This window comes from Pantherophis guttatus, chromosome 7, assembly GCF_059756535.1.
Source record: "Pantherophis guttatus breed Tessera chromosome 7, ASM5975653v1, whole genome shotgun sequence".
NCBI lineage: Eukaryota > Metazoa > Chordata > Lepidosauria > Squamata > Colubridae > Pantherophis > Pantherophis guttatus.
Window position 1 is genome coordinate 18,382,920 of NC_142069.1, and position 21,571 is coordinate 18,404,490.

At 39.7% G+C, this 21,571-nt stretch overlaps 1 protein-coding gene across 4 annotated transcripts in view; it reads right to left on the minus strand.

Moving 5' to 3' along the window:
- Positions 1 to 21,571, minus strand: part of TMTC1 (transmembrane O-mannosyltransferase targeting cadherins 1) — a 168,062-nt gene that overhangs the window by 142,776 nt on the left and 3,715 nt on the right. For all 4 annotated transcript variants that reach the window (XM_060694491.2, XM_060694493.2, XM_060694492.2 and 1 more), the window contains exons 2-3: positions 6,665 to 6,842; positions 248 to 321 (exon numbers count right to left, since the gene is read on the minus strand). In XM_060694491.2, the coding sequence (XP_060550474.2) occupies positions 248 to 321; positions 6,665 to 6,842 (252 nt within the window). The remainder of the gene's footprint in view (positions 1 to 247; positions 322 to 6,664; positions 6,843 to 21,571) is intronic.

Here is a 21,571-nt window from a genome sequence, read left to right on the forward strand (position 1 = left end):
ATGAGGCTGATCTCCAAATGCAAATTTGGTCCATTGTATCCAAAGTTTTTCAAACCGGGGTCTGTTAAATCAAAGTTTCGGTGTAATGTAATTCAGTTTTCCTTATTTCCCCAGTCATTCTACGAAAGAAGGGGGGGGAAGGGAGGCTATGAAGGAAGGAGTTGGTGTTATCAATATAAAATAGATCCAAAAGGTTCACATGTCTTATTTAAAAATGGCAAAGCATTCTAAGATAAAAGACAGATACCTATTATAGGAGAGAAAAGCCAAAAGAAATAATAGACAGGCCAGAACATCTGCTCTGCCGACTATACCCGTTACCTAAAAAAGAAAAAGGCAAAATAAGTCAGCAGTTGCAATCAAACAGCAAGACTAATTGTTAAAGCTCCTGCAAATAATGTGTATATATAGCACTTAGACTTATAGACTGCTTCACAGTGCTTTACAGCCCTCTCTAAACTGTTTACAGAGTCAGCATATTTCCCCCAACAATCTGGGTCCTCATTTTACGCACCTCAGAAGGATGGAAGGCTGAGTCAACCTTGAGCCTGGTGAGATTCGAACTGTCGAATTGCAGGCAGACGGCAGTCAGCAGAAGTAGCCTGCAGAATTGCACTCTAACCACTGCGCCACCACGACTATATAATCTTCAACTTATGACCGTTCATTTAGCAACCATTCCAAGTAACAACAGCAATGAAAAGTGTGACTTACAACCAGTCCTCAAACTTATGAATGTTGCAGCAGCACCACAGTCACATGATCACAATCCAGGTATTTGTTTTGCACTTACGACAGTGTCCTGCAGTCACATGATTGCCATTTGCAATCTTCCCAGCCGGCTTTCCACAAGCAAAGTCAATGGGGAAACCAGCAGGGAAGACTGCAAGCCAGTGTCAGGTGACGTCTCGCCTAATGACCAAGAGCGAGTTGCTTAATGTCCCTATCAAAAAAGGTTGTAAAATCGGATGCTGTCATCTACCGCCTCACTTAATGATCATATCACTTAACAACAAATTTTCTGTCCCTATTGTGGCCATAAATCAAGGACCACCTGTAGGATAAATACTGCCTAAGATATTTAGTGAAGTTACTGTATGGTCATAGTGATTAAAAAATCTGCAGAATGTTTTACGCTGAAACTATTCTTCCGAATGGCACCCAAAAGAACAGGTGGTTGTTCAGGTAGCTTTCTAGAGAAGGCTTTCATAAATGTTTACCTCCATTATCTTTATCTATCCCTTGTGGTTTTCAGTACAGATAATCCTCGACATATGACCACAATTGAACCCAAAATTTTATGCTGCTAAACGGAACAGTTGTCAAGTGAATGTTGCCCCATTTTATAATCTTTTTTGCCACAGTTGTTAAGCAAACTGTGGTAAATCAAGGATTAACTGTAAAGCATGATGGGAAGTCTTGAATATTTATTAATGTTCTTCTAATGCAAACGTGGCAACTTTAAGACTTGTGGACTTCAACTCCCAGAGTTCCTCAGCCAGTTTTGCTGAAGTTGAAGTCCTCAAGTCTTAAAGTTGCCAAGTTTGGAGACCCCTGTTCTAATGTAACGTGTAAATAAATGCAGACATTGTCTCAATGGACCTCATAAGTGAATCCAATAATTCTTTTCTATGATACACTTCCCTATAGAGGCAGTCAGAAATCCGAACTCTGTGTTTGAAGCCTCTCCTCTTCTTCTTACACTCAATGTATGGAAAAGAGAGTGATCCTAACATACAGGTGTGATTGCTATTTTGATTTTTTTTCATTGCTTCTCCAGATACTTCCCTGTGAAAGCTAAAGCAGTTCCCGGATCATACATAAATGCCCATGACTACAAGAGATGCGCTGACTTGAGAGTTTTGTCAGATTTCCCCAAAGTGGCAAATTTCTTAACCATTTATTCACTTTATTATAAATTCTCCTAAATATCTTGAACGTCAAAGACTTCTTTTGAAACTTGGCGTGTGCTAAAGTTCATTAGTCTTCTCTCTGAACTCTGTTCATTTTCATTTTTAAAAAATCCAAATGTGCAGTATTCTCCAATGAACACTTCTGCAGTCTTTCCCCAAATCTAATTATATACACATACAAGCACCCACTTAATCCTATTTAAATAGTGGGAGAATGTAAAAACTGCTTGATTAATCCCGGGAAGTACTTAGAGAACTCAAGCCTTCTTTTTTATGAAAAGTTTGATTTCACCCTCCCAATAGTACATAATTTTAAGCATTCTATGGATTCCTCATTCTCAAACCGTTCCACCATTACAATTATCCCACATCTGCCACCAACCCAACCCAAAGCAAGCACAAGTAAACAGAAATATCAATTAGCCTTTTGCAGTGTTTCATTAACAGCTGTGCAGACATCCCTTCTAATTTACAGGAATATCTTCTAATGATCTTCAAGCGGTTAAAAGGCAAACTTTTTTTTTTTTTTTTACAAGTCGGGGCAGAAGAGAATTAGAAAGTACCAGAAGCCAGAAACAAGAAGTTTCTGTTCTCCAAAAATGCATTTTAGGTTCTGTTATTTCGGGCAGCATAGAATCATAAGAAGACATTCGACAACCATTTGTCTGGAATGGAATAAAGTTACCCAAGAGTCCCTTGGGAATTGGGCGGCATAGAAATGTGATAAATTAAATTAAATTAAATTAAATTAAATTAAATTAAATTAAATTAAATTAAATTAAATTAAATTAAATTAAATTAAATTAAATTAAATTATTAAATTAAATTAAATTAAATTAAATTAAATTGAATTCCTCCAAGACCTCCAATTGAAGACCTCCAAGATCCCTTCCAACTCTGTTGTCATCATAATCGTCATCATCATAATAACCATTATTATTATTATCATCATCTCTTTTATTCATTAAACATGAAACTCAGCCAACTGAACATTTAAAAATGTATCACAAATATCATTGACTGGCTCTGACAGTTGATACAGGTGGCTGCCAGCATCCTAGGTATCAACCAAGTATCTTCTTAAAATGTATGTTGTTCTGAGTAGCACAGTCTTTTGCAGCTCCGCAAGCACTACAGCAAGAAGCTGCAACTTCTTGAAGTATTTTGCAAAATTCTTGGACATGGTACCAAATGCCCCGATGACAATGGGTATCACAATTACATATTTCATCCATAATCGCGTAGTTTCGATGGCCAAGTAGCGATATTTCATGATTTTTTTCCAGTTTTTTTTCTTCATCTCTGGCATCTCCTGGTACAGCGATATCAATAAATTGTATGCTCCGGTTTTCAACTTTTATATCTGGCGTGCTGTGTTCCAAATGACGATCCATCTGTATTTGAAAGTCCCACAAGATCTTCACTGTCTCATTTTTGACAACTTTTTCCTCTTTTTGGATACAGATAAGTCGTATTTTTTACATAATGACCAGTGAATTAATTTAGCAACTCGGTCATGTCTAGCTTTGTAATCAGTTTGTGCAATTTTGCTGCATTCACATATTAAACGTGAAACAGTTTAGACTTTGTCGTTGCAAAGTTGGCAGTTTCGAATGTCAGTGGATTTTTGTATCTTTGCTTTCATGGCATTAGTTTGTAGTGTTTGTTCTTGAGCAGCAAGTATTAAACCTTCTGTTTCTTTCTTGATGGTTCCCATCTTAAGCCATGCAAATTATTGTTGTTGTTGTTGTTGTTATGGTCCTCAAGTCAAAACAGCATAATCAGGAAACAATGGTAGAGTATGCTATTTAGAAATAAAAAATTAGCAATAAACTACAGGAAGGGAGTTAAAAATGGGAAAGGAAACATTCAAAACAACCAATGAGCACTAGATTTGCTCAAGAGCAAGGAATTCTAATTTCAGGTAGTCCTCCATTTACAACCATTTGTTTAGCAACTGATCAAAGTTACAATGGCATTGAAAAAAGCAATTTATGACTGGTCCTCACACTTAATGACTGTCACAGCATCTCACATATGATCAAAATTTGGGCACTTGGCAACCAGCTTGTTATTTCAATGTTTGCAGCATCCCGAGTGAAATGACTGCCAGTTGCTACCTTCCAGCCTGCTTCTGATAAGCAAAGTCAATGGGAGAAGCCAGATTCAATCAATTGTGTGATTCACTTAAAAACTGCAATGTTTAGCTGGACAACTATGGCAAAATAAGTCACAAAATCGGGTGCAATTTACTTAACAACTGCCTTGCTTAGAAATGGAAATTCTGGTTCAGTTGTGGTTGTAAGTCAAGGACTACCTTTACTGGAAGGGAGAAAAAGTGAAAAGGGTGTGGGAAAAGAATGGAATAGAAGAGAGGGATAGTGAATGGCTCTTCAAATTTTATTCAACTAACTGTAGCTGGGAATAGTGGGAATTGAGGACCAACAACATTGAGAACTCCACAGCTTTCTCAAAAACATGGTGGCTCAGTGGCTAAGACGCTGAGCTTGTCAATCGAAAGGTCGGTAGTTCAGTGGTTCGAATCCCTAGTGCTGTATAACGGGGTGAGCTCCCATTACTTGTCCCAGCTTCTGCCAACCTAGCAGTTCAAAAGCATGTAAAAAATGCAAGTAGGAAAATAGGGACCACTTTTGGTGGGAAGGTCACAGCGCTCCGTGTTTAGTCATGCCGGCCACATGACCACGGAGACATCTTCGGGCAGCGCTGGCTCTTCGGCTTTGAAACAGAGATGAGCACCATCCCCTAGAGTCGTGAACGACTAACACATATGTGCAAGGGGAACCTTTACCTTTACCTTAGCTTTCTCATCCCAAAATTATGTCAGCCTAAAACAGGAGTCCCCAACCTTGACAACTTTAGACTTGTGGACTTCAATTCCCAGAATTCTTGGAATTGAAGTCCATAAGTCTTAAAGTTGCTAAGGTTGTGGATCCCTGACCTAGAAGACACATTTAGGTTGGTATTCCTAATAGAAACAATGCGTCTTACTTATTGCCTCACTGGAAAAGAGGAGAAATCTTGCAACTCTCCTATTTGTTTTTTAAGGAAATATTCCTTTAATTTTTTTTTGTAAGCAAGTGAGGAATCAATATTCAGTTTGTCTTGACAAAAGAAATTGTCAAGTGTATTTACGGTTTGCTAGAAATGATACCAAAGTTGTGGACACGGCTCAAATATTTGCTTGAATCAAGGATGCCTGCTGTCTAGCTACAAATTGAAAAATTCTGGATTAATAAGGAGGCATTCTTCCAACAAATTCTTCGGCTCAACCATCATTGAAATAGATGTATGAATTCACAGCTTCTGGTCACGTCAGAAGGGCCTGACAGACGATTTTGGATTAAGTCCCAAAATGAAACTCTCTCCTAAAAACATGGCAGAATTCCCAGAAATGTATTCGGTTGTTTTGGAATTTGACTTCCCCGCTTTCTTGTCATCCTTGGATAAAAATAACAAAATCTTAGTAAGGGTTTAGTGTACTAAATAAAACCCTATGTCTTAAATCACTTTGTGACTTAAATATCATCCCCAAAATGAATTCATTACATGGCCTTAGGCAAATGTTTCTCTTTTTTAATATTTTTTTTAAATCTCGCCTTTTATCATTATTATAAATAACTCAAGGTGGCAAGCATAATCCAACACTTCTTCCTCCTCCTATTTTCCTCATAACAACAACCCTGTGAGGCAGGTTGGACTGAGGGTAGTGACTGGTCCAAGATCACCCAGCTGACTTTCATGTTCCTTCAGTTTCATTCCTTCTTGTCCAATATGACAATCATAATATTAACCTATTCTACAGGATTGTTGTATATACTGTATGGCTTGTTCTGAATCCTCTAGCAAAATAGGGCTGAGTTAGTAGAGATTTGATTTCAGGTAAGCTTAAAAATCATTAGGTAACTGCTCAGTATGCTTATATTTTGATATAAGATCGTAGTGCCAAATCATTTTTTAAAATTAAGATTTATAAATCAATCAGAGTGAGGAACATTTCCAACATTTTGTATGGTACCTATAATACAGATTATTTTCCCCAAAACAAAACCTAACTAAACGATAAGTGAGGCCATTTTGGGGCGTTTAGGATTTTCCAGATGTAAATTGTCCAAACCAAATGTGATTCAAGATGACCTGGATGAGATCTAGTTCCAAATAGGCCTGTTTTATCTTAAATGTTATATCTAGTACACCGTGAGCCGTTTCTGGTTCAGATAATTTATTCCCAGAACCCACACAACCGTCTCCTGAGAACAGCAAGGTTCAGATCCAGCATCGTGTGGAAAGTTTCAGAATTTCCAAAACAGTTTATTCCCATGTTACTTAATTTTGCACATCTTCATTTAAAGTATATTTTTAAAAACATTGTGTGATTTTTTTAAAAAACTTTTTATTATTCTTCCATGAAACATTTAGCCTTTTTTATTAACAGTATTGATAGAGGTAGTTAATTAAAGTTATTCTCAAAGCGCGGAGGCAAACTGGTATGAAAAAAGTCTCACTTAACTACATAGGATTTATTTCTAAGGAAACTTGCTCCACATTAGAATGGATCTAAAGTCTTAAGTGCTCTCAAAGATCTATCACAAATATTGAGAAGATATTAAGTTGTCTTTAATGAATCCAATATTACAATTATCTTTACAGGAAAAATTGTCAGTGACTGGAGAGATCTAAATTTTCACGAAGCTGGATTGTATTTGTAGCTTGAAGTGATCTTGCATACTTACGGCCTCAGTGTGAATGGGATGGGCAGCAAAAAATAGAGCTGTGACAAAAGCCAGGCCACTATCCTTGAAAACAGTTTTGTCACAGGTATACATCAGCACAAGTGTCACAAGGCAATGCAGGACTACATTCAAAGCATGGAAGTAGAAAGGATCCATCCCAGCCAACAGTATGTTCAACCTGTAAGAAAGCAAAGTCAGAATTGTAATGGATACTGAATAGAAAATGCAATTTTAGAGAGGACAGAACATCCATCTACACACACTCACAACCAGTTCAAATTAATCCATGCAGGGATTCTGTATTCTGCTAAAACGCATGTCGGTTTGTTTCTAACCTTCACTTGGGCAAAACCGTGCATCACAGGACCGAATTTTTTTGAATCGATGTACCTCACATAGACTGATTTACAGAATGAATCCAAAATCTGGGACCCATGATTCCCCTGGGTTTGAAATTGTGGTTGGTTGAGTAAAGTCAACTGCAGTCATGGGATTATCGTTTCTAGTGCCCCCTGCCAACTTCCTACAAGGGAACTCAATGGGGAAGCTGGCAGGAAGTTAGAAATTGTTCATAGTTATTCTGTTTCTCTGTTTAGGTAAGGAAATACCTCTAAAACAATGACTCGGTGGGTCATGGGTTTATTAAAAATATTTAGAGACTGGTCACCATATGCCTACAAATATATGAAGTTCCCTTGGTTCACATTTTGATCTGCCTATCTAGGGGTCATCTAATCAGGCAGGTAGTCAGGTCTAGATTGAAAATTGCTGGAGATTTGTAGGGTCCAAATTACTTGTTTTCTACCACTAAATCATCTCATTCCTTTCTGTATCAATCACTTCTGCCAATCCTCAGCCTGAAATAGAAAAGGAAGAAAAATATTTTCCTTTTCCATTTACAAGTACTTTTTTCTTGGCTACATGGAACTAATTTTAACTCCACCCTGGCTAGTAGAGCAACAAATGTTTACAAATGAGCATGATATAATTATGATTCTCCCTGGGAAGACTCCTTTGTTTCTGTGAATGAAGCTGAACTAGGCCAAAAAAGCAGAACATTCAGTTCTCTTGTGAAGTGAGTCCAGAAACCCATCTCTCTGTGGTAGAATCCAGAGGACAGGAGGGCCATCAGTTTTAGGAGGAGAGTATGGAATCAAGAGAAAGCATACAACTTTGGCTTAAATATTTTGTGCCTTGGCCTAAATGTCTGAAGAGCAAGGTGTGTGAGGGAGATCAACCAAGTCAAGATGGAAGACATGAGTGTTGTGACCTAGGTTAAAAAAGGAGTGAGGTTTGTTCACATGGCTGTAGGCCTCTTCATGAATTTTTGACACTTTCCCAGAGACACTCCTGCTGAAGATTAAGACAAAAGGGGTTGGGATGGAGTAGGGGACATTCAAGGGATGCGATGGATCAGTGGCTAAGACACTGAGCTTGTCAATCGAAAGGTCGGCAGTTCAGTGGTTCGAATCCCTAGTGCTGCGTAATGGGGTGAGCTCCCGTTACTTGTCCCAGCTTCTGCCAATCTTGCAGTTCAAAAGCACGTAAAAAATGCAAATAGAAAAATAGGGACCACCTTTGGTGGGAAGGTAACAGCGTTCCGTGTGCCTTGGCGTTTAGTCATGCCGGCCACATGACGACGGAGATGTCTTTGGACAGCGCTGGCTCTTCGGCTTTGAAATGGAGATGAGCACCGCCCCCTAGAGTCAGGAACGACTAGCACATATGTGCGAGGGGAACCTTTACCTTTACGGGGACATTCAGTTCTTCCCGGAATCTCTGCTGTGATGTTGAAACCCCAACCTGTCCGCAACTCCTTTCCCCAAATCTAACTTTAGTAAATCAATTGGATGCCCTGTTGTATCTTTAATGGTTGCTAACCAGGCAGTACAAGTATAAGCACATGGCTGCGAAAGGAAAAGGACAAAATGCGAAAATGGCTAGACTATGATGTTGGAATAAAAATATGATAGTGAAATTTCATGATAGTGAAATTAACAGGAGAGTATTAGTGCCTGAATTATGAGAGTGATATGTAATCTGATTAAAACATTTAGTATTATGAAATACGCAAATCCAACTGAAGGTGCTACACTGAATGTCCTAATGAACTGTTATTTAGCAGTTTCCCACAGTAGGATTTCTTGACTCTCCTGTCTTTAAAGATAGCTGCACTGAAGGGTCTAAAAAGACCCTGGGAAAGAGGAAGGCAGTTTGAAAAACAAAACAAGCACTAAACATCAGCACATTCCTCTGTTATCAGGAAAATGGACAATCTAGTTCTCCTGTCCATCAAAGGTTGGACAGCAAGAGAAGTAAGAACTCTCTATCTCGGCAACTCCAAAAAACTGGATTCTAAAAACGAAAGCATCTAGCTCCGGAAAGTCATAACAACTTTCAGTGTCAGAACACAAAATTTTCACGAAGATTTATTGAAGAAGAAAGGGAATCACAGGTCTTTCCCAGGCTCTGAGAAGATTGAAATATAATGTTAACATTTCTGAATATAGTTTATTGGACAAATCACAATGATTGGCTTCACATTTCACTAAGCTCAAACTAAACAAAATGTATTATGGCTTACTGCAGTGCATTCTGGCTTACTGTTATTTCATCATTAATTCTGTAACCTGTCTTTCGTCCAGGGGTGCAAACGGTGTACAATTTTCGCCACAATCTATAAGATCTGACTCACCCACCAAATAGCAGGAAAGAAATACAGACAAATCTAATTCTTTTCTGTCACCAAGTGGTTGTCTCATTGAAGGTCAAATCTACTCATAAGTCATCCCTACTTATGAAGCTCATGGGCTGATGATAGCTGACCAAAAGTCATCCAAATGTTTTCCATAACTGAGGGTGGTCTTGAACTTCATTCCCCCTGGCTTCAGTCCAAATTCTTAACCACTACAGCACATTGGTTGATACATGCTCCTGCTCATTTTATACAATTGCTCCAAGGAATCTCCAGGGCGGAGAACTCTGCAAGTATAAATAAGTGAGACATGACAAGATCAAGGGTGGGAATCGCAAGATAGTTCTGGCAAACAAGGATTTCTCTTCAAGCTATCTTAAAAGGTAGATCTTTGGAACCCTATCAGTACAAAGCAAGAAAAGATAGTTTCACCCCAAACCTTCTTTAAATTGCTTAAATGACTGTCTTAATCAGGGGTGTCAAACTTAAGGCCTGGTGGCCGGATCCAGCCCATGGGGTGCTTAGATCTGGCCCGCAGGGCCGCCCTAGAAACAGCAAAGGACTGGCCCGCGGTGCCTCTGCCAGCGAAAAGGGAGCTTGGGAGGGCTGAATGCGGCACTCCCAGGCTCCATTTTCAGCCGCAACAGCCTTCTGCCGCCCTCTGCCAGTGAAAATGGAGCTCGGGGGGGCCGCCCAAGACCAGAAGTGCCCAGATTTTCTGGGCTAATAGGCATACTTGAGATATTTGATTGACATGCAAAAGGCTGCCTCCCTCCTCCCCCCCTCAAAAAAATATGACAGGGCAACAATAAAGACTAATCCTTATTTTAATAATAACAACAACAAGAACTTTATTGTCATTGTACGTGTATACACAGTATACCCATACAATGAAATTCACTTAACACCCAAAGACCAGGTCCAACACACATAACAATCCCCAAACACACTCCCACCCACCACAAATTCCCCACCCCTAAACACCCAAACATCCACACAACAGACCAAGTAATGCTGTCCAACAGCTCACTGATGCTGATCCTTTAATTCATTGTTGAGTACAATTATAGCTCTGGGATAAAAACATGTGGTCCAAGTTTTAATTGTTCTGTATCTTCTGCCAGAAGGCAACAGTCCAAAAAGATTGTAAGCAGGGATGGGAAGAGTCTCTGAGACTGTTATACAACTTTCTCGAACAGCGAGATTTGAAGATGTCGTCCAGGGCTGGTAGCTGGAGCCCGATGATACAAGTTTTAATGATTCTCTGTAGAGCATTTTTGTCCGCTACAGAGCTGCTCCCATACCATGCAAGAATGCCATATGTCAGGACACTCTCAATGGTGCTGCGATAGTAGGACAGAAGTAGATGCTGAGATAGATTTATCTTCCTGAGCATTCTCAGGAAGTACAGCCTCTTCTGTGCCTTCTTCACAAGCATGTTAACATTCATAGTCCATGAGAGGTCTTTCGAGATATAAATGCCCAGAAATTTAAAACTACCAACCCTTTCCACCTCCTCACCATTTATGAACAATGGTAAATGTACATCTCTTTTCCTCCTGAAGTCAATTATAAGTTCTTTAGTTTTTTTGGTGTGTAAGATTATTTTCTTTACACCACAATGTCAGCCCTTGTACTTCCTTTCTATAAGCAGACTCATTGTTTTATTCTATTAATATTTAACTTTAAATATATTCAATATGATTATATTCCCATCTTAATCAGTTTCTTGTGTCACATTAGAAATTAAAATGTTAAGATTTTAAAGGGCAGCATACAGCATCTGGAACTCAGTGTGAACCTCTCTGAAATAATCATTGCTAAACAAACTGCACTTAGTACAAAGCCAATGTCAACTTGCATCTGAATGGAGACTAACAAAACAAGTGAAACTAAACGGTGGCCTAATATTTACATGATCTTCCTGATTAAAGACTTCCCAGCTGGACAGCAACTTTTTAAAAAAAAAATTCAAAAGACCTACCTAGATCTATTCGCTAAAGAACCCAGAAGAGTACTCCGGTTCTGAATTACAGGCACCAAAATTCTGTACATCTGGAGGGCAATAGCTTGGGAAAATCTTATAATACTTTTTGAACGTAGGCAGTCCTTGACTTACGACTGCAAATAGGGCTAGCATTTCGGTAGTTAAGTTATGAAGGTTGCAAGTCAAGGCACTCACATGACCTGATTTTATGACCATTTTTACAGTGGCCATTAAGTGAATCACACAAGCATAAATGCAACCCATTCTCCTAAATAAATTGGGGGGGGGGTGTTTTTGCCAGAAACCAGCAAAACGACACCAGAAACCATCAAAATACATTGTGGTCATGTGACTACATAATACTGCAACCAGTCATAAATGTGAAGATTGCCAAACACCTAAAAACCCCACAGGGGTTTTTGTGCAATTTTTTACGATGGGCCATAAAGCACCTCATCCATCGTTACTGAAACACTGAACAACCAGTCATAAGTGGAGGATTACCTGTGCAGTAATCCCAAAAAGAATGAAAGAAAAAAAATCAATAGATGCCTTCCGTTACCACAGAAAAGAATTTTATCTTTATTATTCTCGTCAGTTATCCTCAGAACCAGGGGTGAAATGCTCCCGGTTTGGACTAAATCGCCCGATCCAGTAGCAATGGATGGTTCGGAGAACCGGTACCAAAAATCCCTGTCCCCCCCCCCATGCCCAGCTGAGCCGCACAATCATCAGAGGTTTTTTTTTTTACTTTTAAAAGCATTTTTTCTACAACCTCTTCGGCCAAAAAATGCTTTTAAAAGTAAAAAAAAAAAAGCCTCTGATGATCGTGTGGCTCAGCTGGGATCGTCAAAGGCTTTTAAAAAAAAACACCCTTTTTTTCTTTTAAAAGCCTCTGACGATCCAAGCTGAGTTGCCTGATCGGCAGAGGTTTTTAAAAGAAAAAAAGCCTCTGCCGATCAGACAACTCAGCTGGGATCGTCAGAGCCTTTTGAAAGCATTTTTTTTACAACCTCTTCACCAAAGAGGTTGTAGAAAAAATGTTTTAAAAGTAAAAAAAAAAAATTGGCCACGCCCATCCAGTCACATTACACCCCCCACCAAGCCATGCCCAAGTAACAAATTTTAGATTTCACCACTGCTCAGAACTATTGGAAAGGACAGGAGTCTTTGCATAGGGAAATAAATTTTAAAACCAAAGAACTGTTAATAGGCCAGAGACATTCAATTGTCTAGTGGGAAAATTACACATCATCTCATTTATAGTAATATGCAGTTCAGAGCTTGTTACTCCAAATCATGTGCATTATGCGTGTGATGCTGTGGGTGCTCTTTTGTGGTGCCTAAAGGTTGTGAGGGCCTGGATAGGCGACAACAGACTTCAGCTGCACCCTGATAAGATGGAGTGCTGTGGACAGGGGGGCCCTCTACATCTGGGGATTTATCATCTTTGGTCTTGGATGGAATTGCACAACCCAGACTAACCCAGATCGTAATTCTTAGTAAATGTCAATAGATGTATATGATAGGATGAGAAACCAGAGTATTTCTGTCAGATTCCTTTCAAGTGGCTACTTGGCTACTTTATTATGGCTTAGGGCCGGGTTATCTGCGAGACCGCCTTCTGCCGCCAATAGCCTCCCACCGACCGGTTCACTCGCACAGAGAGGGCCTCCTCAGGGTGCCGTCGGCCAGACAGTGTCGGCTGGCGACCCCCAGGGGGAGAGCCTTCTCTGTGGCAGCACCCGCCCTCTGGAATGACCTACCCCCTGAGATACGCATGATATCAGACCTCCGGATTTTTCGTCGGGCCCTGAAAACACATCTATTCCATCTAGCTGGGCTGGCTTGATCCCATCCTCTCAGTTTTAATTGAATTTGGTTTTAATTGGGTTGTTTTTAATATCTTGGGCTGAAATTATTTAATTGTTTTTTAAATTGTTTTTAAATTTTATATGCAATGTTTTATCTCGGCTGTACACCGCCCTGAGTCCCGCAGGAGAAGGGCGGTATAGAAATAAAATTATAATAATAATTATAATAATAATTATCTCCACTAACATCATTCCAGATGTTGATAAGTTCACCGTTAGGTAATTAGAGGGATCTTTTTTTTTCCTATTGCATTTGCATCCTATTTGCATTTGAATGTAAAGGCTCCAAGTCAAGCTTAGCCCTGACAACTTCATGGATGTATCCAACAAGGAAGTATCTTGGCGCTGCCTTCTTCTGGGATGACTTCCCAACTAATCCACAGCTCTGGCATTTTCTGTTGGTTTCGCATCCAAGTGCTAACCAGGTCCAATCCTGCTTAGTCCAGCCAGGAACTGTTCCGTGCTGTTTCTGCAAAGTCTGAATGAAATCTGTCTCTCCTGGCACCTACTGAAAAAGGCTCTTAATTCCTGCTATGCTCAGAAATAATGTGATGGATGTGGTAAATAATGTGAGAAGAAGATAGAGAATTGCAGCTAAACATACGGCTCTTCTAAAATGCTATTATTATGGACTACAGTAGCATCTTGGTACTCATCATTAATTGGTTCTGGGAAGCACAATGAATACCAAACCAATGAATGCTGAACAAATTTTTCCCATAAGGAATAATCTAGTAAATCACAAGGCAGCCAATATCAACAAGTTCTAGCTTGTGCGTTGAGTACCAAACAAACAATGAGTACCGGGACAAAATATTCAGATCAAAATGTGTTGAGTACCAAATTCAATGAGTTTCAAAGCAGTTGAGTACCAAGGACAATTGTGATTAAATCTGATTTATCAGATAGACCTACTGTCCAAACTCATAACCTTTGTCATCCTTACCAGGTAGACTACACATGACTGGGTAAGCTAATTCTACTTTATTATAAAACCGCATTGACAAAATCTTGCAAATCTGAAAAGTACACAAACATACACACTAATTTCCTTTACAATCTGAGAAATTAGGGAGGGACCTTCTGGGCCTCTTTCCCCACCCACTATCCAACTGCAGGTTATGCTATCTCTTATCTGACCATTCCCTAGGCAGCACCTCTTCACCCTGTCTCCCAAGGCCTTTTCCACACACCATTGCAATCATTTTTCTTTTCTTTTCTTTTCTGGGAATGATGCAGAAATCAATCAGTTTTTTTAAAATTTTCAGATAAGGAAATAAAGAGGAACTACTGAAAGAAATTTGGTCCCAAATTGCTAACTAGGCTGGATCCAGACATCATACAAAACCATGGCTCATTTGTTTATTCAATTAGCACTACTATCTTGGATCAACATTATCATCATAGTATCAAAGCCCCATGACTCCTACTTGTGTTTTAGTGGAAGAAAGAAAGGGAACAGAGGAAAATGGTGAGGGATAATTCATACTGGAGGAAAAAAATGAATGAGCAAGATGGACTGGGTCTTGGAAGAGTCATACATTTAAGGCAATCCTCATATCCTTTAAGAAGACATCTGTTTGCCATATATTTTGGAGAGAACCAACAATATTGAGCCTGGATAGCTCTGCAGACAAAGCACTGTAATTTAACACCAGCGGTCTGCAAATAAAGTAAGTTCGAATCTTGCCAGGTTCAAGGTTCACTCAGCCTTCCATCCTTTCTAAGGTAGGTAAATTGAGGACCCAGTTTGTGGGGGCAATAAGCTGACTTTGTATAAAATATACAAAAGTATGAAGGCTATTGCTTAACGCACTGTAAGCCGCCCTGAGTCTCCGGAGAAGGGCGGCATATAAATCAAATAAAAAAATATATATATTCACCGAGACGCATGTAGGGAACTTGATCTGAAAGTTTTAGCAACCTGACTTCATAAGAGACACAAGAGAACTTGAAAATAAGGAGGAAATGGATGGAGTGTTGAAAAACCTGCCAAGAATCAAAACAAACCAAAGAAGAAGCTAGGGAAGAAATCAAAGGCACAATAGACAGTCCAGGAAATTGCACTTTAAATTCAGTTAAGATAAAGAAAAATAGGAAATGTGTTTCAATGAAATTAATGGGGCTTCCTTCCTAATTAAGCCCACAAACGTAAGACTGCATTTAAATGAGTTTTCTATTTATATAGCAACGCTGATTCTGTGACACTATGTTCTGTGGAAGCTCTTGTCACACAGTGACATATCTCAGAAAAAAAAATTATTTCTTATTCCAGAAAACTTCCTGGGGATAAGATCGTCACAGTGCAAATGAGCTGCCAAATAGCCAATCAGAAACAGAGAACTCTAATCTCTTCCTATTAGCTTTTCTGATCTAAGACTTTTGTGGTATCTTTTTTGCTTCTTATTGCACAAAGTGAACCTTGATACGAATGCCCAGTCAGATTCTAGATGCCCAGATTTATCCTGATGGCACTGAAACTACAGAAAGAAGTCTCAATGTGCATGTCATTTTAAAAAAAAACAAAAACCATGCATTTTTGGCAGGATTAAGAAGTCTGATGAGATGCCAAAAATAGAAATCCAATTCTCCTTTAAAAAAAGGGAAATAGTAATTAGTACACAGTGTAGGGGAAAAAAATAGTCTTCCTTCTCCTGCCAACAAACAAAATAAACAATCAATTCCCTAGGCACAAGAAAAAATAAATCAGAGAAATGAAAAATTCCAGTTAAATCTCTCCCCCCTCTCTTTCTCTCTCACACACATACACAGTCCTCAACTTACAATAACAGAGCCCCAAATTTTTGTTGCTAAGCATGACAGTTGTTAAGTGAATTTTGCCCCTTTTTACAACCTCTCTTTCCACAGTTGTTAAATTAGTGACATAGTTGTAAAGTGAATTTGGCTTCCCCATTGATTTTACTCATCAGAAGGTCACGAAAAGTGACCCTGGGACACATACCAGTTGCCAAGCGTCCAAATTTTGATCATGTAACCATGGAAAGGCTACAACAGTTGTTAAGTGTGAAAAATAGCCATGTCACATTTTTCAGTGATGTTTTAACTTTGAATGGTCCCTAAACAAAAGGTTGTAAATCGAGGACTACCTGTATCTGCCTCCCCTTTATTCTTCTATGGGTCCTTGACAAAGTTGCTAATTACTGGTAAAGTTCTAGTACTGTTAACAATTGAATTCAAGAAGCATGATCAATTAACTGCAAGAACCACCAATATAGCCTCCCCTCTTCAATAAATCTGAAGACTGCATCACCAACTGTGGGTTGATGACAGACAATATTCCAGGAGCCAAGGATTATGCCCCTCACTCCCCCTCTGAGATGTACTAATTATTAGAGCCACCATTTTAATTTTCTCACGTCTACTGCTGTCCTAGAGAACTGTGGGGAATTTAAGATATGGTTTAAACCAGGAATCCCCAACCCCCAGTCTGTGGACTTGCACCAGTCTGTGGCATGCCAGAAACCAGGTCACGCAAACAAGCAAAGTCCCATCCGGGGGATGCAGGCAGCACATGAAATCATGCCCTCTCCGGTCTGTGGAAAAATCTCTCTCTACGGAACTGGTCCTTAGTGCCCAAAAGCTTGGGGGCCACTGGTTTAAACCAGGGTGGATTTGATTTAAATCGAGTTGATTTAAATCACAATTTAAATCATGAGTTAAATCACTAGTAAAAAGGCTTGATTTAAATCAGCTCGATTTAAATCATAATTTTTAAAGAGCAACTGTCATCTCTGCTACTCCTTTGACCCACTGTTGACTCACCGATAGTCCCAGGGTTGCAGAATATACAGCCTCATGTTACATAACTAAGCTCCATTTCATGCTGAATAAACTAAATTATTTATGTATCTTAAATAGAAAACTATCTTACGATAGATTTTTACCCCAAAAGTTTATTAAAATAAATTTGATAAAAATCAAAAAAATCCGATTTAAATCAAAAAAATCCAATTTAAATCAAAAAAATCTGATTTTTTTGATTTTTTTAAAAAAATCATTGATTTTTATCCACCCTGGTTTAAACAACCAGCTTCCTCAGAAAACTTCCTTTCCAACTGAGTTTTAAGGAAACAAAGGTAATGTTAACCTGAACATTTAGTCCTTAGATTTTCAGCGAAAAACCAAAAAAGGCAGTGATTCTTTGACTCAGGAATAAACAAACAAATAAATGGGCACTGTAGTGAATAATTTAAAAAAATTAATCCTAGGAATAAAGGTAATGCCAAATTCAAACAGGATTATGAAAGGTAAGGATATTCCAATGACAAAAAACTTAAGATGTGTTAAAGCAATAGTTTTTCCAGTGGTAATGTTTGATGGTAATACCCAAAACAGCAGGAGAAACAAGATAAAATATCTTTGAATATATAATTAATGCATACACAATTATCTAAATAAAACCCAGGTGGCACAGTGTTGCCAGTTGCAATATCTGCAAGTATTGCAGGTTGACTCTGCCCACAGCTAGGAATCTGAGGTTGACTCAGCCTTCCATCCTTCCAAGGTCGGTAAAATGAGGATCCAGATTGTTGGGGGCAATATGCTGACATTGTAAACTGCCCAAACAGTGCTGTAAAGATTATGGGGAGATATCTAATTCTAAATCAGGGGTGATCTGGCCTGTGAGTGCTTAGATCTGACCCACGGGGCTGCCCTGGGAACAGCAAAGGACCAGCCTGAGGTGCTTCTGTCAGCAAAAACGGAGCTCGGGAGGGCTGTGTGGGGCCCTCCCGAGCTCCTTCACTGGCAGAGCGCTCAAGCCACCACAAGTGCCCCCGAGTGATGTTGAGCTCGAGTGATGTTGAGCTGGCCACGCCCACCCTGGCCACACACACCTCCCCCACCCCCCAAGATCAAACACAATCCTGATGAGGCCCTCAATGAAATCGAGTTTGACACCACTGGTCTAAGTGCTAGTGCTAGTGCTAAAAACCAGAAGCCTCCACAGGTAGCCACAATGATACCATCACAATGATAGCATCACAATGCACTTTTTCTTACTTGCTTTGTGATGTCACACCCAGATATGTAAGGGGTGAAGTTTGGGTCATGACATCATGAATCACATTTTGCTCCATTAATGCCTGTGGCTAAAGTTCTACATCTGATTTTATTCTTATTGTGAATTTATCAACAGCGTGACAAAAGCAACAATTTGTCATTGGATACGCTTGTCCAAAAGACAAAGCAAGAGCAATTTACCAGATGAAATATATTAAACCAGAGAATCTGAATCCTAACCATCAAAGACAAATGTACAGATGCGCTGGGATACCAATGGGACAAAAGTAAAGCCATAGATTAGCATTTGACATTAGTACAAGTTGCCCATGCATTAAACCAGCTGTCTCCAATCTGATCCCCTTTAAATGTATTGGATCCAAATTTCCTATAATCCTTAGCCATTAGGTTGACTGAGGGTTATAAAAATCTTGAGAAGGACAGATTGAGGAAACATATTTAAGAAAAGGAATGAATGGGGCAGGTCGAAGAAGAAGACGACAGGTTTTTGATTTTGTGAAACCCGATCAACAGCAAACATGTATGATTACAATGTTCCTAGCTTATATCAACAAATGATCTAGGTCCATGACAGAGAACCTATGGCACGTGTGCCAGAGGTGGCACGCAGTGCCCTCTCTGTGGGCACGCAGTGCCTTCTCTGTGGGCACGCGAGCCGTCGCCCCAGCTCAGCTGCGCATGCGCACGCGCCTCCTACCGGCCAGCTGGTCTTTGGGTCTCTGCAATGCATGCACATGGGTTGAGGCGCATGCGCGGGACCATGCACGCATTGCATTTTGGAGGTCCGGGCATACGCAAGCACATTGTCTTCCACTGTTCTACTTACCGGGGCTGCCTTAGAAGGTAAGCAGCTGAGCTTCAAATTGCTGTATTTTGAACACTGCGCGCAAGTGTGTTAGGCGCATGCGCGCGCAAAGCACCAAACCGGTTGTTAAACCAGTTGCAGCCCACCACTGAGCCAAAGTATCTCCCTTTCTTCTAACAAGTGAACCCATCTGAGAGAAGATAGTGATGCAACAAAGACTAGGTGTGCACAAAGAATGCATAGGCTGAAACTGAAGTAGAGACAAAGCCATGTTGATTGAAGGATTGATATCCCTCTCAACAATAATCTAGTGAATGCAACCTTTACCTGCACTTTTACAAAATGTCTTTACTAGCCATATCTATTGCTCCCCAAAGTAGAGCAGGCTTTCTGTCTGCCATCAGAGAGCAAACTGCCACTCTGCAGCTGATTCTGCATGAAGCTGTCACTGACTAGGTCTAAGATACACTCACAACAGCAGGAGTTGTGAGTCCAGGAAGACCCCTGAGAATATCTACCGGGTCCATCTAGGGCAGTGCAATTCCATCCAGAACCAAAGATGCTAAACCCCGAGATACAGTAGAGCTGCCTACCCACAGCCACGTGTGCTGTGTGTAAAAACCCTTCCTTCTATCAGCCCTGGATCTCCCTGCATCAAGTTTCAGTGGATGATCTCCAACTCCGACCTACCCTGTAAAAAGAATAAATTCTCTCATTATTTATACATTCACTTACACACCACTATCTCCCCTTGGCTTCCCCTTTGCCAAACTATAGAGCTCCAGCTGCTGTTCTTTTCCTTATAGAATAATCCCCTAATCATCTTTGTTGTGCTCTGAATTTTTTTAGCTCTATACGATCTTTTTTTAAAAATCTGTTTTTCAATTGTTTTCCTAATGATTCCAAGCCTGGAATTTGATTCTCTTACTTAATCCAGTTACACACTGGATTGATAGTTTCATTGAACTGTCCATTGTAATTGTAAGATTCCTTCCTAGCTGTTCATTCCCAGCTCAGATTCTATCTATAAGAATACCGCATAGGTGTAATTTGCATTTTTGTGCCAACACGTTTCACCTTGCATTAGGTTCCTCCAGGGTGGATTTGATTTAAATCGAGTTGATTTAAATCACAATTTAAATCATAATTTAAATCACTAGTAAAAAGGCTTGATTTAAATCAACTCGATTTAAATCATAATTTTTAAAGAGCAACTGTCATCTCTGCTACTCCTTTGACCCACTGTTGACTCACCGATAGTCCCAGTGTTGCAGAATATACAGCCTCATGCTACATAACTAAGCTCCATTTCATGCTGAATAAACTAAATTATTTATGTATCTTAAATAGAAAACTATCTTACGATAGTTGATAGGATCAGGCCAGAGGGTGCAGGGAAAAAAAATCCTAAATGATTCCCATGGACAAGGTATTTGGATAAAAGTTCAAATGTGCACAACTGATCCATTTTATGCTCTTCTGCCCCAGTTCTATGATGCAAACTGAAATGTATGCAGGACGCACATAATGGGAGTTTTTGTTTACTGACTACCTTGTCCCAAAGGTGCTTTTTCTGGAGGCAACTGGACTTCCTTGCTTTTTCTTTGAAGACGCTTTGCTTCTCATCCAAGAAGCTTCTTCAGCTCTGACAGAATAGCGGGGAATGGAAGGATTTATATTCCATGCAAACAGATGGTCATTTGCATCCTTTTAGAGGGTTGTTGAAGCACTTGGAGGTTTATCTGTGTCCTCAGGGTCACCCGAGTAGAGCTCCTGGTTCCTGTAATCTGCAATTTTTTCTCTGGAAATCCATTCCTACTCTCATACCATTGACCTCCAAGTGTTTCAACCACCCTCTAAAAGGATGCAAATATATAAAGACAAATATGTCTGCAAGAAATATAAATCCTTCCATTCCCCACTATCCTGTCAGAGTTGAAGAAGCTTCTTAGATGAGAAGTGAAACGTCTTCAAAAGAAAAAACAAGAAAGTCCAGTTGCCTCCAGAAAAAGCAGCTTTGGGATAACCGTGACCTGGATGACTGAGAATCTCTACAGCCTTTTCTGACTACTTTGTTTAGCAACCTGTTACAACAGTGATGGAAAAGGATCTTTACAACCAAGTTTCACATTTATAATCTTCTCATGTCAATAGAGCAAAGGAAAACTGAAGAATATAAACACGCTTGTAGCTTCATTTAGCAACTGCTTCACTTAAAGTTGCCAATCCCAACTGTGGTTTCTAAATGAAGGCTATGTGTACATCCAAGGATATGGCCATTGCTGATAGAGGGGTTAAAAATAATACCAGAAGCTATTCTCTGTATTTATTTCACCTTCCTTAACCATTTGACATCAGCCAACAAATTTGTTGCATTGATAATTAGATCAGGTAAAATTGGAAAATACCCAGCCAGGCAGGGAGAAGTCAAGCAGGGAATTAGCCTTGAATTGCTGCACAGTCACAAGAGGTCCAGGATTAACCTCCACCCCACAAGCTCCAT